Source organism: Tachypleus tridentatus, chromosome 13 (assembly GCF_004210375.1).
Source record: "Tachypleus tridentatus isolate NWPU-2018 chromosome 13, ASM421037v1, whole genome shotgun sequence".
NCBI classification, from domain to species: domain Eukaryota; kingdom Metazoa; phylum Arthropoda; class Merostomata; order Xiphosura; family Limulidae; genus Tachypleus; species Tachypleus tridentatus.
Genome location: NC_134837.1, coordinates 80,042,096 through 80,058,769, shown reverse-complemented (window position 1 = coordinate 80,058,769; position 16,674 = coordinate 80,042,096). Strand labels below are relative to the sequence as shown.

Sequence of the window (16,674 nt, the reverse complement as noted above, 5' to 3'; positions counted from 1 at the left end):
GTGTCTCAATAAACCTTGACCTACGGACACACGATTCTCTCATTTCTAAACACGCCACAAGAAATATGAAACTTTTCAAAGATACAATAGAGGTAGCATAACTTACATTTTTGAAAGTAGTACTATTTTTACCAAATACTGATGACTATAATGACGAAATATATTAAAATTGTGGCCTCTCACATTTTTACCCATCTTCCTAAAAAAAAAGTTAAAAAATAGTACAGTGCAATAACTATTCAATTTTGACCAGGATTTTACCGCATGCATCTATATAAATAATAAAAAAAAAACATATATAAAATAGTACTCTCTGTTATCTGTCCATGTACTATTCGCAGGGTGTCGATGGTTCTTCAAGAAAATTGGTATGGAGGTTCATTAGGTCCATACGGGGATGAAACGAATTTTCAGTTTTTCGTTTTTTAAGTGGTCCTTAATAAACCTTTCATTAATCATGAATTTACATAACTTCCGTCAGGGGACGGATACTCCATCTTGTATACACAAACGTTGTTAAAAGAATAAGCTGTTAAACCCCTGTCAAAGCCGAAAGTATAAAATGTTTTAACGTAAATAACACAGACAAATTAAACGTTCACCGGTTTTAACTTGAACTGGGAGTGAACACAAGAAAGATCACTGCGCATGTCCACTTTACGATAGAACAAGCGTTTCCGCTTTCTGAGACGAACGAATACGAACTAACAGACTGCGAACACAGTAACAACAAACATTATTAAAACGGGTTAAAGGAAAAAAAACATACTTTAAATATACCTATAAAACTAGCAGTTATTCGCAAAATATTTACGATCGGATTAGTTCTATTTTGCAACAGTACTTTTTGAAATATATAGGATTTCCAGAATAAAACAACTCTAATCGCAGACACCGAAATATGCAAGTCCACTCATCTTAGGTCTATCATTATTAGTTAAGGCTTTATTAAGTACGGCCTATATTTGATAAAGATAAATTATAAGTTAAATGGAGTGTAAAGTTAAGATAATTACACAATAAACAGCTTATTAAAAACAAGGACAAACCCTGTAAAGGCTCTATATGGTTCGGTGTTCATGCGCTACCGTCATCAGGAACAAAGTTGAAATTTCAACATTACACAATAACTTCCATTCCTTTGTCGCCATCTAGATTTAAAACATACAGAATCTATAAAACATACGCCCTGCACTTTCATTTATTCTATACCTGAATCTTTTTGTTCAGCATAATACGTTTGTTTCTTTCCAATTTCTACCGTTTTTCTAATATTTAATTTAAATTTCAATTTTACTCGACTGATCGATTTGACATTACTTCAGTCTAACGTGATGTGTGCCTGCCACTTGTTCTACGGTCAACACTATTTACTTCATATTTTTCTACTGCATTGTTATGCTCCTTTAGCCTAAATTACTGCACGCTTGGCCATTGTAAACTCTACCACAGACATAACGAACTTTATAAACCCCATACACTTCTTTTATACTCGTGAGAAAAACTTAGTTTACAATGCGGTAAGAATGTTACACAACATTCTATATATATTTTTGATTATGTTGCCTATTCTTGCTGACAAACCTTGAACACATGGCAAACAAACTCTCATGTTATCAACTAAGTTTGTAAATTATGAGTTTTAATTTATTATGTTTTATGCACAGTATATTAGTGATTTTAGGATTATATCCTGTTTTAATTAAATAAAATAACTGACACTGCAGTGTTAATTTACGTAATGTAGACCGGCACCTGTACAATTATATATTGTGATGTTTTAACGGTGTACGTCTTTACAGAATATATAATTGTACAGGTGCCGTTTTACATTATATAAATTAGCACTAACTTGTGTAGGTTTTGTTTTGCCTTAGTTTAGTTAGGGCTAAACTTTACCGCACTTAATGCTATCAGTAAATAAACCTATAAATGTTATTCTACGACCTAACGTTTTTAAATTTTTTGATGCTTTTAATACGCTGTTATACAAAACGTCTTCTAAAGTATATTTACATACGTACCTTTAAATGAAGTGTACGAAAATTTCGATGGTAAGGTGCACGCGCACTTTCAGAACATACAAAACTAATTAATATTATAACAGATAACTAATTATGGAAACAAATCTGTCTGAAACATAATTCAAAAAGAAAAGTGGGGTGTTACCTATGGCCTACCCAACTGGCTGAGAGCTAGGTACCATCTGTCACTGGAAAGGCGAAAAAATGTTTTGAATGTCCCTAGCAAGAACTGGGGGACATCATATATATTTCAGTTGTTTCTGTTGATTTTATTTTCTATTATTCCATTGCGTGCACTTAAGTGAACCCTACTAAATATTTAAAGCAAACAACGTCGAAGGTGAAAATATTCAGAAAAAGTTTCGAACTTCAATATTCACGTTGCAAGTGGATGTAACAAAATTAGAGGTACAATGACATCAACAACCACTTTGATTTACTAAGTTTACTTTCTGTGTGTATGAATTCTCTCTCTCTCTCTATGTATATACATGATGCCATTAAAACCAGTCTTCTGGAGGTTTAAACATTTACTGTATGTCAATTAGTTTGAGTTCCATTACTAATGGGAAACGGTCATTAGTACAGTAAAGTTGAATCTACTCAACAGAATCACAACTGTTTAAAATAACACCTGTTTCTTTCTTCGGATGGTATAAATACCTAAATAAACAATATAGGAATGTTTTATGTTTGTTTCAGAATATTAGGCAAAGCTAAACAATAGTTTTTTGCGCTAATTTTAAGCTCGTAGAAAAAACACACCTAATCAACTGCACATGGCCTACTTCCGTTTGATCAAATAGTAGGGTTTGACTATGACTTTTATAGTGCATCCACAGTCCCAAAGTATAGAGCGCATTTTTGCGGTAAAGGATCTCGAGCCTTGAATTCTCAGATTCACGGTCTGTGCATGCAAACCACTTGGCCCATGTATTTTAATACTAAAGTGAAGTATGCACACTCGCATGCCATATATTCGAATCGTTTCACCTTTGTTGCACAATCACCCAAAACGGAATACAGCACACAAGTTACACAACTGATCTTGTAAGGATATAGCTAAAGGATGATAGGAATAAAGGACCTTACAAATCATTGATATATAATCTGAAGGTTCCCAACTTGTACTGAATAATCTGTCATATACAGTTAGAGCAAAATTAAGACTTTCTACCACTGTAAAGTTTATGAACTACTGACCAGAACATTCGCACCACATCACCCATCTTCCTCACTAACGGGTTGACTATCACTCTTGCAATGGTTCAATCAATAACTTAAAGTGCGTGATTTTTTTTGGTATCGCACAAATTCGAACCTGACACATAAGCTCTGCAATCTAAAGCTTAGTAGAGGGTCAACCAATACACATTTAACATACTAAACACACTTCAAAAGAAAGAAACGATAGAATATAGTGCAATACAACGTCATAAGGTGAAAAGTACAAAACCTATGACACTAAGAAGTGGAAGCATGTTAGACAGTAAAAAACAAACAAAACTTTTCAACACAGGTTAGCAAACAAGAGCAGACGGTTTCCATATCTTAGTTTACTTTCCTTCGTTCAACTTGGTGGCAAACAGCCAAATCTAAACACACTCTCAAAATATGTTGGTCGGACTTTTTAACGCCAAGAACTCTACTAGATCGACCACATACCCTTATATTTTTACGTGCGTCACAGGGCCGAGATGGGTGATCGTTTGAAACAAGGTTAGGTTTTAATAAAACTTGTTTAATGCTTTTCACTACACCTTTCATATGATATATTCTTACCATATAATTAAACCACAACTAGACAGCTACAAAGACAAGCAGCCATTCAAGCGACCAGACACAGAGATGAGGAAATGGGAGGATGGACGTAAATGGAAAATGTGGTAATTTTTCACTTAACACTGAAGGTCTCTAGTGTTCCATACAAAGTCAAAATTATTCAGTTTATAAATGAATGAATATATATATAAATTAATTTTTAATAAGAAAGTTTCATTCATAATACCAATGTTTGGCATTACTGAATTATTTTTTTATATATATATATATATATATAAACATCTGATAAAACTGAGAAACAAGAGAAGTTAGAAAAAGAGAATACAAAGCTGACAAAGGTCGAAACAAATTCAATTCTCTAACGATTATCGACAAATGAAGAAAGAGAATGATTAACCTGTATTTTAGGACTAGTAACAAATGGCGCTGCCCCCCGCTAGTACAGCGGTATGTCTCCGGATTTACAACGCTAAAATCAGGGGTTCGATTCCCTTCGGTGGGCTGAGCAGATAGCCCGATGTGGCTTTGCTACAAGAAAAACACACACACACAAATGGCGCTAGAAAGCCACGTACATGAGGAAAAAGTGATTTATACATAGCATTTTAAGACGTGTAATATCGCACGAAAAGGAAAATGCTAAACGAGAGAAACTAGAAAAGGAATATTAACGATACTTTTCGTTTAAGTGTCTTATACAAGACCATATATTCTATATTACTCTTCGATACTTTTTCAAATGATGTTTAATAATACCACAATTGTCTACGTTCATATTTGTTATAAGACACTAATATTAGATATACTGTATTAAGCATTACACACTTAATCTAATCCCTTACAGATTTTTAAGAAGAATTTACAAAAGTAGTATTCTAACCACATTGTATTTGCCATATCCATTGCCACATAGTGTGGTTAGAATCTATTATTATACCCTCTTCCGGTTCGTGAAGTTCCTTAAGAGAATAGATAAAGAATATGGTGTTTAAAAATAAAATAGGCTTAACACTATCTTGTGATAAAAAAATAATGCTTCGTCACTTTGTAAAAAAGACGTTCACATCATAACAATAGCCTACATAATACAAAATACGAGAGAAAGAACATACGATATATTCATCTAGTGTTTATATAAACATAGAACATTACAGTACGTCTTCAATGCAAATATCGGGTGTTGGTATCGGAGAAATGACCATTACATTTTTTCGTGAAAACGTTTTTATAAACGTATATAATTGCTTTTGTAAGTTATTCGATTGTTTATGTAACATTGTATATTATTTTCAGGATAGAAGGTATATTATTTAGTTTATACAAGTTGATATGTTATTTGCCTTGTGTTAATCCCTCATCAGATTTAGTTTAAGTTAGTTTATTAACTTAAATTATTTTATTTTATCCTTAATTATCATGATCTTTGACTACAATAAATTTTTGCATACAAATACATCAAACGTGCAAATGTCGTTTCGAATATTATCCTGAAACTTTGGAGTACAAACAAATAAATAAATTCTAAAAGTAAAACTTGCTATTATTTTCCTTAATGCAACTCAACAGCCTGGGTAACAGTGTACCTATATATACACTGCGGGTTCAGGTTATTATTGTAAACTTTCATTTTAAATTTGTATGAGAAAAAAAGTTATTTTAAAAATATTTATCCGGTCAATGTATCAATTGGGAAGGAAAGTAGAAATTATATTTGAACATAACACATCACGCATTTGGTTGAAACAGTGATAAAGCTAATAATATTCACACAATGGCGCGTGCACAGCATACGAACGTGTCACGCGTACAACAGCACGGGGAAAAAATAAACCACCCCATGGTTCGGGTTTGCTCAAAGCAACTCTTTACAAAAATTAAGCAAACACTGCTCACGAATTGTATTATAATAGAGTTACAGTAATGAAGCACTTAAAGTAAAATAACTTAGGACCATACTAAGCCTAGAAGATAAAAGGCCTAACACTAAATAAAATAGTGTCTTAGAGACTAAGAAAACTAAACGGGTATTGTGTTCAAGACTCTCACTACTTATGGATGTTCTCTGCATTTCAACATAGAATGTTTTGTTGTTGTTTTTTATGAGCAGGCAAAACTAAATTAATTTAAAAATCTCATACGTCTAAGACAGAATTTTTTTCTCTTGTTATCAGAACTACCTTTGTTGATTTAACGGTTATCTGTATTAGCTATCCCTAATTTAGAAGTGACAGACTAGAAAGAAGATAGCTGGTCAGCATCACGCACCGCCAATTCTTTGTCTACTCTTTACCATCGAAAAGTGGGATTGATCGTGACATAATATCACCACAGTTGAAAGAGCGAGCACTAATTATCAGGCTATGCCAGACCACCAACTTTGTACATATGTGGCAAGAAGGAAATATGAGGCTCAGTGTATTACGTGTTTGGCCAGTTGTCACTCAGCCAAGGCGGTTTTGGGAAAATCTGTCCCTCATTAGCAACCCCGAATGAGAGCAAATATAAGAAGATCAGATTTATTCTAGAAATGAACTGTGAATTGTACAGTTGCTTGAGTTGTTTTTCTGCACTATAGTGAACCTAGCTTTATAAATATTTTGAAGAATACATAGCACTGATGCTACTGGTGTCTTCGGCCAAGCGTGTTAAGGCGTGCGACTCGTAATCTGAGGGTCGCGGGTTCGCATCCCTGTCGCGCCAAATATGCTCTCCCTTTCAGCCGTGAGGACGTTATAATGTGACGGTCAATCCCACTATTCGTTGGTAAAAGAGTAGCCCAAGAGTTGGCGGTGGGTGGTGATGACTAGCTGCCGTCCCTCTAGTCTTACACTGCTAAATTAGGGACGGCTAGCATAGATAGTCCTCGAGTAGCTTTGTGCGAAATTCAAAAACAAACAAACAAACTAGTGTCTTCTAAATTATTCAGTATAGGAACGGTTTAAGGTGCAATTCTTCGATTTTATCAACCAACGCGTAAACTTCGGTAAAAACATAAATGTCAAATTTGGAATGTTGATGGCGAGAGACAAAATACAGTATTGTAAATACATATTATATGTTAGTATCATTAGTGCTAGATATTACTCATATCTTATATAAATATCGATTAACTATACAGAGTAAAAACAACAGAAACACCCTAACATAATTTATACGATTTGATAAAAACTGTGTAATTACAATTCATGTTTGCGATTCTCTAACGTATAATGTTATTTTTACGTAAAAATACTATGAAAATTTAAAAAAAAAATAACTGACGCAGAAAATTTTATCGAGTACTTCTTCACCAAATGCACATAATGAATCTGACATGCTTTGATAGTTGCACTGATTAAACTACATCTAATTTTAAGGCTGCCTCGGTTGCACTGGTTAAACTACAACGAATTTTAAGGCTGCCTTAGTTGCACTGGTTAAACTACAACGAATTTTCAGGCTGCCTCGGTTGCATTGCGAATTGATATTTTACAGACTTAGTGAATCATTAAATTTTTCGGCTTTATCCCAAATACCGTAAAAACTGTTAATCGTTCAAAACTAAAACTTCCTCACCCCACGTTGCAATTTTCTGTTTTGTTTTTCGTTTTTTAGAAACTAAACACTGAACAATATTATTAGCTTAACTAATCAGTTGTAAAAGTTGAATTATTCAACTGTGGGGCACCTATACTTATTTGAAGTTACATTTTATCAAGTCGGATGTTTGTTTGAAGTTAAGTACAAAGGTACAAAACGGGCTGTCTGTGTTCTGCCCACCACGGGTATCGGAACCTGTAGCTGTTCTAAAGCATATGCACCGAGTAACGTCACTCCGAACCGGAATTACTGTCGCTCTTTATCAAAGAGGTAAGGAGTGACGTTCCATTCTATATAACCTTGAAATTGTACCTTTATAATAAGTTACTTTTAAATGTTCGATCATATATGATTTAATTATGTACTTCCATTACAATGATTACGTCTGAGACGCTCACAACAACTCAATGGTCTCGCTACTACTGCTTGTAAGAGCACATGTACATTATAGAATTAGTGCTTCTCATTTTGGGTTTTAACCAATAAAACCCAATACAAAAAAAAAGAAGTCGGCGTTTTTCCAATAAACGTCGGAAATGATTATTCAGTTTACATTAATGTATCCACTTTAGTTCTATGGGAAGGAACACGTTTCTCCTGTTAATGGTTTGTTTAGTAATTTCATACCAATTATTAGCTAATCTTACAAAGCTTTAACAAAAACAGAACTATGTTTTGTAGCTGTTATTACTTTTATAAGAAAAATTAGTGTGAATAGAATACACGGTATATTAGCATACCCCATTACAGTATTAATAGTAAAAACCCAAGAAACAATTAAAAAAAAAAAAAGAAGTCCTAAATACAATGCCTACAGGAATATGAACAAATCTGTTTAATGGAAAATCAGATGTGTCAAAATATTTGTACTCATTATACATGTTCATGGACTGACGTCAGACTGAGGCAGCTCTGCGAGAGGATAACAGAGGTGGACGAAACCTTAATATAGTGTTCAGTGACTAGAAATAGATACATGAAATAGTACACATGTGGGAACTATTGAAGGTGCTGTGGGAATGTGGCACGAGTTAATTACTACATAACATCAAAATCAGAAAGGGACATGATAAACCGATTCCAAATCACACCATGAATATGTAAATGATGTAGGTTGTCTCCAGTGTTTCTACTCTGCATGGATAAGATCACTAAAAGGGGAATGAAGAACCAGAAACGAGATCCTGTTTTCAGATAGCCAGAGATAGTACTAGTCTTCTGACCACACTACACAGAGTGCAGGCAAGTAGCACTGGGTGAAAACCAGTACTGACCATCAGGACCTCATCATCGTACGACACACCATAACAAGTACGGTGTGAAAATCAACACTAGTATTCAGAACTACATCAACATTCAAAAACAGCGTGTGGGAAATACGATGTGAAAATCAGTATTGCAAAAACAGAGATAATGGTTGTCCGTCGTTCCCCCACAGTCATTCGAGACAAGCTTCAACAATAACACAACCCTGAAACAATCTATACGTCTTAAGTACATTCGTATCATCTTCATTCAAGATAGAAATATTATAAGATATAGAAACACGTTGCCAGAAAGCCAACAACGTCATATACTGGATGAATCTACAGTTAATACACTTAGCAATATCACTGTAATATAACACGAACTTTATAAATACGGTACTCACTCCAACGCTGTTCTTTACCAGTGCTAAAACTGAGCAGTATAGAAAAGATGGACAAAGAAACAAGCAAAAAATACAACTTGCAAAACGAGACGTCTGCACAGAGCAGCGAACACAACGAAACAGACGTGGAGGCGAAGGTTTAAAAAGAATGCAACTGTGGCCACCTTGCAAGATTGAAACAAAATAAAACAGTCATTAAATAAAATGCTATTCGACACGAGTGAGTGACCCGCTAGAGTAGCGGTAAGTCTGTGGGTTTACAACACTAAAATAAGAGGTTCGATTCCTCTCGGTGGACAGAGCAGATAGCCCGATGTGACTTTGCTATAAGAAAAAAAACACACACACTCGACACGTGAGCAAGAGAATGACCCAGAAAAAGAGAGAATATGATAGAGACAGGGGCATTGACACTTCAGGGCATCACCATTCACCAAGCCCATGAGAGAGTGCTACTTCCCGCCACAACCGGTGTAAAAAAACAGGAAAAAGAAAAAAAAATTCGTTAAATTTTCATTTCCGATCCATGCAGCTTGCTTTGACAGAAGTTAACAATAATGATACCGATTCATGCAGCTTGCTTTGACAGAAGTTAACAATAATGATACCGATTCATGCAGCTTGCTTTGACAGAAGTTAACAATAATGATATCGTAATCTTTCTAGTCCTACCGAAATTTCAAGTGAAAATGGGAAATCATAATTAAATATTATATTATTTTTCAGAACTTGTGGTGTAACTAAGAAGGGTTCAGACATGTTGGCAGTAAAGTTTGAAAACAAACAAACATATTCTGTTCTCCAGGTAATAATATATAACTTTTATTTCAGCCAAAGTTTCAATTTTGTGGCTTCATCATGGCTAGTAGTACTCTGCTGTCAAAATAATCACATACTGCACATTTAATACGAAATATACTGTATCTACTGCAGCCCTAGACGTTTGAAAAACGAGTAAAACTGATTTTTGGTCGACGTTCTTTAGTCCACATGAACTGGTCATTTTTGTTTAACAGTTGTCTAAGACAATATTTCACACATTTATAATATCCATACAAAGATGTACGGTAACACCAGAAACGTTTAAAACATTATCTACTAATATTCTCAAGTAATTCAAATTTAGTGCTTTTACAAAGCTTTATTAGATTACGCAAACCCTTACACTACTTATAGAAAATATAAACATAGGAAAAATACGTAAAACTAAGAACTAGATCACAGTTTACCTGAAACATACGGACTCCAGTTATGACTCAAGTAAGATAAATTAGGGGGAGTTGAACGTAATTACACCCACAAAAACACAAACTGTTGCGAAATTAAATCTTTAAACTTGCGTGTTGTTTTCAGAAGGGCGCGCCCGTGTATCATGTGACGAAAGTTTAGCGAACTGTAAGCTCGTAAACAATGCTTAATAAAAGTTGTTTCCACCAGGGTTGAAAGTGAACGGGGCTGAATCAATTTCACATGCTTAATTATGATATAACAAGAAACATTGCTAGCAGTATAACTGATAATTACGATTGTTTCTAATACCGATTGTTTCTAATCTTAAAACCATAATTGTTGTATTACGAACTAAAGTTCAGTGAACGCTGCAAGCCCGAACCTAAATTCACTTCACTCGGAGGCGAGTGCGAGCGACCCAGTATCGTGGTAGTTTGATGTTCCATGGTTCGCGTCCGGTTACTTTAAAAAAAAACAACAGTAGTAACATTACGCTTTGCACTTTTCAGCAGCAGTTTCAGAACACAAGTGATGATCGCATCCCACTATTCAGTCTAAAAATAGTAGCCCTACAGTTGGTGGTGGATCGTATCGACTAGCTGCCTTTCTTCTAGTCTTATCACTTAAACATTAAGGATGCCTTGAATAGACAGACAGCCCCTATACAGCTATGTGATAAACACAAAAGACAAATAATTTTCTACTTAAATAACAATGTCACTTTTAATGAAAAAAATGGTTTTCTGGGCGCATATTTGTTTTGAATTTCGTGCAAACCACAAGAGAAAGATATCTGCGCTGGCCGTCCCTCATTTAGCAGTGTAAGACTAGAGGAGAGGCGGCTAGTCATTACCACCCGCCGCTAACTCTTGGGCTACTATTTTTACCAACTAACATTGGGATTCACCGTACATTATAACGTCTCCACGGCTGAGAAAAGCAAGCAATTTGGACGAGGATTTGAGCCCGCGACCCTCAAAATCGCAAGTCATGCGCCCTAACCACTTGGCCATGCCGGGCCTTCTGGATACAATAAATTGTCTTTGTAGGGAACGGGACTATAAATAACAGAAATATAGGATCTACGTACACTTATTATATACGGAAAACTATATACTGCGTATTAAAAGCCAAGGTAGTACATGTAGAACCTAACATGCACTAGGTAAATAAGATTAGCTCGCTATTTCTGGTACAACAAGAATTGAAGGCACATTGCACCTTAGATAAATAAAATAATGAAATTGGTTCTCATTATTACTGAAGCACTAGGTAAATGATGTATAGGGCCAACCATCTTCTGGTACCATAAAAAGAAATGACACTAAGTCTAACTACTAAAAGCACAAAAAGCCCATTGCACTCCCACTCCACTAAATTGCACATGTATAATTACTAGTCATATCCTACAGGTATCGATACAAGCTCAAACACCATTAAAATGTATGATTTTCAGTGAAAAGTATCTGAGAGGCATGCTTCTCAATCTCACAGTAGTAAAGTCTCTAATCCCCTTTTACCTCAAAACATAACCACCCTCCTTTTAACAGATTTCTGCATAAGCCCTTGTATACAGCCTAGAGAACAATAATACGAAGCTACTAATGCCACAACCTGAAAATCTGGCTAGAACTAGAACAGGTAATAAAATTGCTAAGCCTGATGCTAATCGCACCACAGTCAAACACGAAGTGTTTTTTTAAACAGTTCTGCTTGAACAACTTTACGATTTCCGTATAATCACTTATTTTTATCAACAGTGTTTTACGCTGTAATTTCCATGGGATGATGCTGTAAGAAATAAAAGAGTAAATTAATAAACGAACAATAATGAGAAGGGAAATGTATAACAAAATATTAGAGAAAATATGAAACATTTATAAATTATACACACAAAATGTTCTGTTAACACAAAATGGTTTTAAAAAACTTGAACTGTTATTAACCAGGTATAAAAGATGTTTCAGACACTGCCCGAGGTAGGACTAACCCTTAAAACTGGGCAAATTTACACGGCGAGGAAACAATGCAAACTCTTCCTACAACTTACGATGAGCACAAAACCAAATTATGATGTCTCAATCTCTAAAAGCATATGTATGTCATATGCATTATTATGGCAGGAATAGAGAAGCACATGACACAAACTATGTTAATATCATATTTATTTAGTAATGATAAAAGCATGTAAAAATTGATATGGGCAGAAAATTTACATTGATGTCTTTATTAGTCATGATTAGACTCGCGAGACAACTGATAAAGGTGTTTTTTTAATTAAAATAATCAAGCTATGGAAGAGCACGTATTACAAGTATGCTATGTTTCATGTTGATCTTGGCTTTAACGGTGAAGTTATTCTGCTAATACATCGGTGAGCACATTGAACAGTGCGTTTTGAGAAGATGGCCGATATCAGTACGAAATTTAGCACATCTATTTATATTATGGCCCGGCATGGCCAAGCGTGTTAAGGCGTTCGACTCGTAACCTGAGGGTCGCGGGTTCGAGTCCCGGTCGTACCAAACATGCTCGCACTTTCAGCCGTGGGGACGTTATAATGTGACTGTCAATCCCACTATTCGTTGGTAAATAGAAGCCCAAGAGTTGGCGGTGGGTAGTTGATGACTAGCTGCCTTCCCTCTAGTCTTACACTGCTAAATTAGGGACGGCTAGCGCATATAGCCCTCGAGTAGCGTATAGCCCTTGTTCAAATGGAAGGTTATAGAACATGCTTAACAATGTTTCATCATCAAATACATTTGCCCAGTTTTAAAGGTCAGTGATACCTTAAACAGGCATAGCAGATAACCAACACTTAAAACGGTCATATTGCAGTTCAACCGGTGATGACTAGATAAGTTTCAGAATTTTCTCCACAAACTGCACAAACATCCTCAGATATTCGTCCCTAAACCTGATAAGACCAAAAGGAATCTATCTAGTCAAACACTGGAACTACTACTGATTACCAAACAGTGAAAGTAGACCGTCATTTCATAACGCACTAAAGTCTCAAAAGTGCGAAGTGCGGTTTTGCGACAATGGGCCACGAACCATAAACCCTTGTATTTAACACAATAAACGCATTAATCACTCCCGGCCGACTAGATAAGAATGAGTGAAAGTTAAATGTCATCTAACACCTATTTCATAAGGTTTGGTTCGTTTCGAATTTTGCGCAAAGCTACATGAGGGCTATCTGCGCTAGCCGTCCCTAATTTAGCAGTGTAAAACTAAAGGGTAGGCAGCTAGTCATTACCACCCACCGCCAACTCTTGGGCTACTATTTTGTCAACGAATAGTGGGATTGGCCGACACATTATAATGTCCCCACGGCTGAAAGTGCGAGCATGTTTGGTGTGACGCAGATTCGAATCCGTGACTTTCGGATCACGAGTCGAGTGCCTTAACCACCTAGCCTTGCAGTGCCATTTCATAAAGAAGGTTGTTGCTTTCAACACCTTTCACGGTAGTAATGGATACTTTATAGTATCATCTCCTCATAAAGTACTGGAGAAGTATGATAAGTGATTTTTTTTCGTACAGTAAAATAAAGAGACCTCTCAAAGTAATTTTCAAAAGATAGACAATACAATTATTAATATACAAATAATTTCTGTTTCGTAAACTTAAATGTATCTGCTCGACTCCGGTGTTTAGTTACACCAAAATGTTTAGTATCTGCTAGGCAGTCATTTATAGGAATGATAATCATAACACAAATATACAACAAATGAACATCTTCGTTATCGAATCCTCGCAAATACGCTACACTACGTTTAGCGGAAAAATACATACAGCCTGAATGAAAACGATGAAGTTCAATTTGCCATAACCAATCAATATTTTCGTGAGGAATATCTTATATAATAATGGCTGTTACGATGATGAACTACATACATTACTGGAACACGACACTTACGCTTCTCAAGGTTGTTCAATAACACTGAATATAAGCATGTAAGAAAAAAGTTCGTGTCTACACTGAATAATATTAATTTCGACGTAACAAAAAGGTTGAAACAAAGGTTAGGAAAAGAAATACCAGTTATAAGTATCCTACAACTAATAATTAACTAAACACCACGTAACAAATTAAAATTTATTCCAGAACATGTTTTAAAATTAATATGTAATAAATAATAATTAATATAATAAATCGTTAAGTAGTGTCTCGATGTTACATTGACAAAGTTTTAATATTTTCAATAAAAATTATTCATTTGAATATATTTTCTCAGCCTTTAAATACGTTTTTTACGTATCCCAATCAGGACCCACCAAATACCCGAAATGCCGTCTATACCACAAGCTGAAATAAATGTTAGTTGCACTTTGTGTATCCAGGGCGAGTAACCCAAACACCTGCAGTAGTTGCATTTGATTAGCTGACTTCTCTAGTCTAACAGTTAAAAAAAAAAAATAAGGGCTAATGATCAGCTAGGCCTTTACTAGTTTTGAACAATAACAGAAAAATTTTGCAGAGTGAACACAAAACTCCCGTTAATTATTATACAAACAGGATAAACACATTATGTGTACTGTAACTTCTGATTTCAGTTGTTTTTTTGTTGTTTTTTAATGATTAGTTATCGAAGTTATATAAAAGTATAACTATTCTGATTTGCTCTAGGCCTCATATTTTGGTATTTTTGGGATCAGCTGAAGTACCCGTCTGTTGGACGGGTAAAATAAAAACTCGTTTGTAACAAAGTACCGATAATTGTACTTATATTTTTTCTCAACACAGTAAACATAAAAACGTGCAATAAACATACATAAAGGTACCAGAACAAGAACAAAAAATACTGTTTTCAAGAGTTCTACCAATACGAAATTAAATGGGAGGTCAAAACCCCGCATCATACTGTATCAATAAAACGAAGTTCGAATTTAAATTAGACTGGTGTTCCCCCACCCACCCCCTCACATTTTTCTGTATCATTGTGTCAAGTTTGGAGCTTATTGGTTGAGAAATGTAGAAACGTATGAGCAACAAATACACTTAGCTTTATTTAACAGACTAATTTTAATGTCCATTAAGATTGTGTTTGTTGTTCATAACTCCAAGTAATACAAGGTTAAATGGATGAAAAAACGTGTTATTTTATTTAAATGAATTTACTCAATGCACAAGTCTCAATAATTTTATTAATGTGAGAAACGGAATTTTATCCAATATTATTAAAACACGTGTGTTTTCTCTTATTACTAGGTGACAAAAGAGTGAACTGGTTCCCGGATGTAAATTCCACTCCAATGCTCCCTAAACAAACTGCATGCCCCAACGGTACGGTTCAAAATGCGGACGGTGAGACCTAATACAGGAGTCTCGTGAGATTTTTTTTTTTTTAATTTACAGTGGTAGTTTCTAGCAAAACATCAAAGATAAATAATAATTGAATTTAGAATGACTACCAGGAAAATTCTGAGATTTTGAAAACAACTAATGCATCACGAGTATCGTGAAGATTTATTCACCGGGCTGGAAAAAAAAATGACGTTGACTGATTAGCAAGCCAATCAGAAACATTGTTACAACAGGGTATGCCAGCTGCGTAGATGTGGAAAATCGAAACTACAGCAACATACAGTTTATTTAAAGAGGGTAACTGGTATGACGTTGGCCACTGTCTATCATGACTTCTAAAGTAATTAGATAAAAAGGCTCTGTAAGTCTCGTCAAACACGAAGAGTTTGGCTGTAATGTTTCAATAATTTATTTTTAGTTTGGTTTATTTTGAATTTCACGCAAAACTACTAAGGTCTATCTGCGCCAGCCGTCCTTAATTTAGCAGTAAAAGACTGGAGGGAAAGAAACTAATCAACACCTCCCACCGCCAACCCTTGGGGTAGACTTACCAACGAATAGTCACATCGTATCTCAAAACCTTCTTAGGTCGAAACATTGTTCTCTGCTTTATTTTATTAAAGTTTTTAATTCCCATACCATCCGTCTTGAGATACATTGTTACTTCAAGTGGGTTTCTCGTCAACACGAATAATCACATAACACACCCACGGCTGAAAGAAAAAACAATATTTGGTAACAAGGATTCGAGCCCATTTACTTTTAGAAGGGGGGAGGGGCTTTAAAAATATTTTCATGTGACTTTGACCTGTAATCTATTTACATCAAAACCTGATCTTCCAGTTTATGAGTAACAGTTCAACGAGTGTGAAGAGGTTATAATTAAACTGCATTTATCGTATATGATTAATTTCGTTCCAAAGCTCAGGTATCGAGGTTATTTATTTAAAATGTTTTGAGCAGAATCGAATTACGTTTAGTGTTCAAAACAGATACATTTTATCTTCATTTTATCGAGATATTATCTGTGTCAATCACAAACTTCAGTTATAAAAATAAACAGGTCTATCTGACGTGTACACTACTTATGAACA

At 35.1% G+C, this 16,674-nt stretch overlaps 1 protein-coding gene across 5 annotated transcripts in view; it reads right to left on the bottom strand.

Moving 5' to 3' along the window:
• The window catches only part of LOC143240344 (uncharacterized), a 96,559-nt gene that overhangs the window by 52,662 nt on the left and 27,223 nt on the right, over window positions 1-16,674 (bottom strand). For 2 of the 5 annotated variants that reach the window (XM_076482614.1, XM_076482618.1), the window contains exon 2: window positions 1,050-1,151. The exons of 2 other annotated variants lie outside the window; for them this stretch is intronic. In XM_076482614.1, the coding sequence (XP_076338729.1) occupies window positions 1,050-1,081 (32 nt within the window). In that variant the 5' untranslated portion in view covers window positions 1,082-1,151. Of the gene's footprint in view, window positions 1-310; window positions 625-1,049; window positions 1,152-16,674 lie in introns of those variants that run through there. One more of the 5 variants, XM_076482617.1, reaches the window with a different exon arrangement.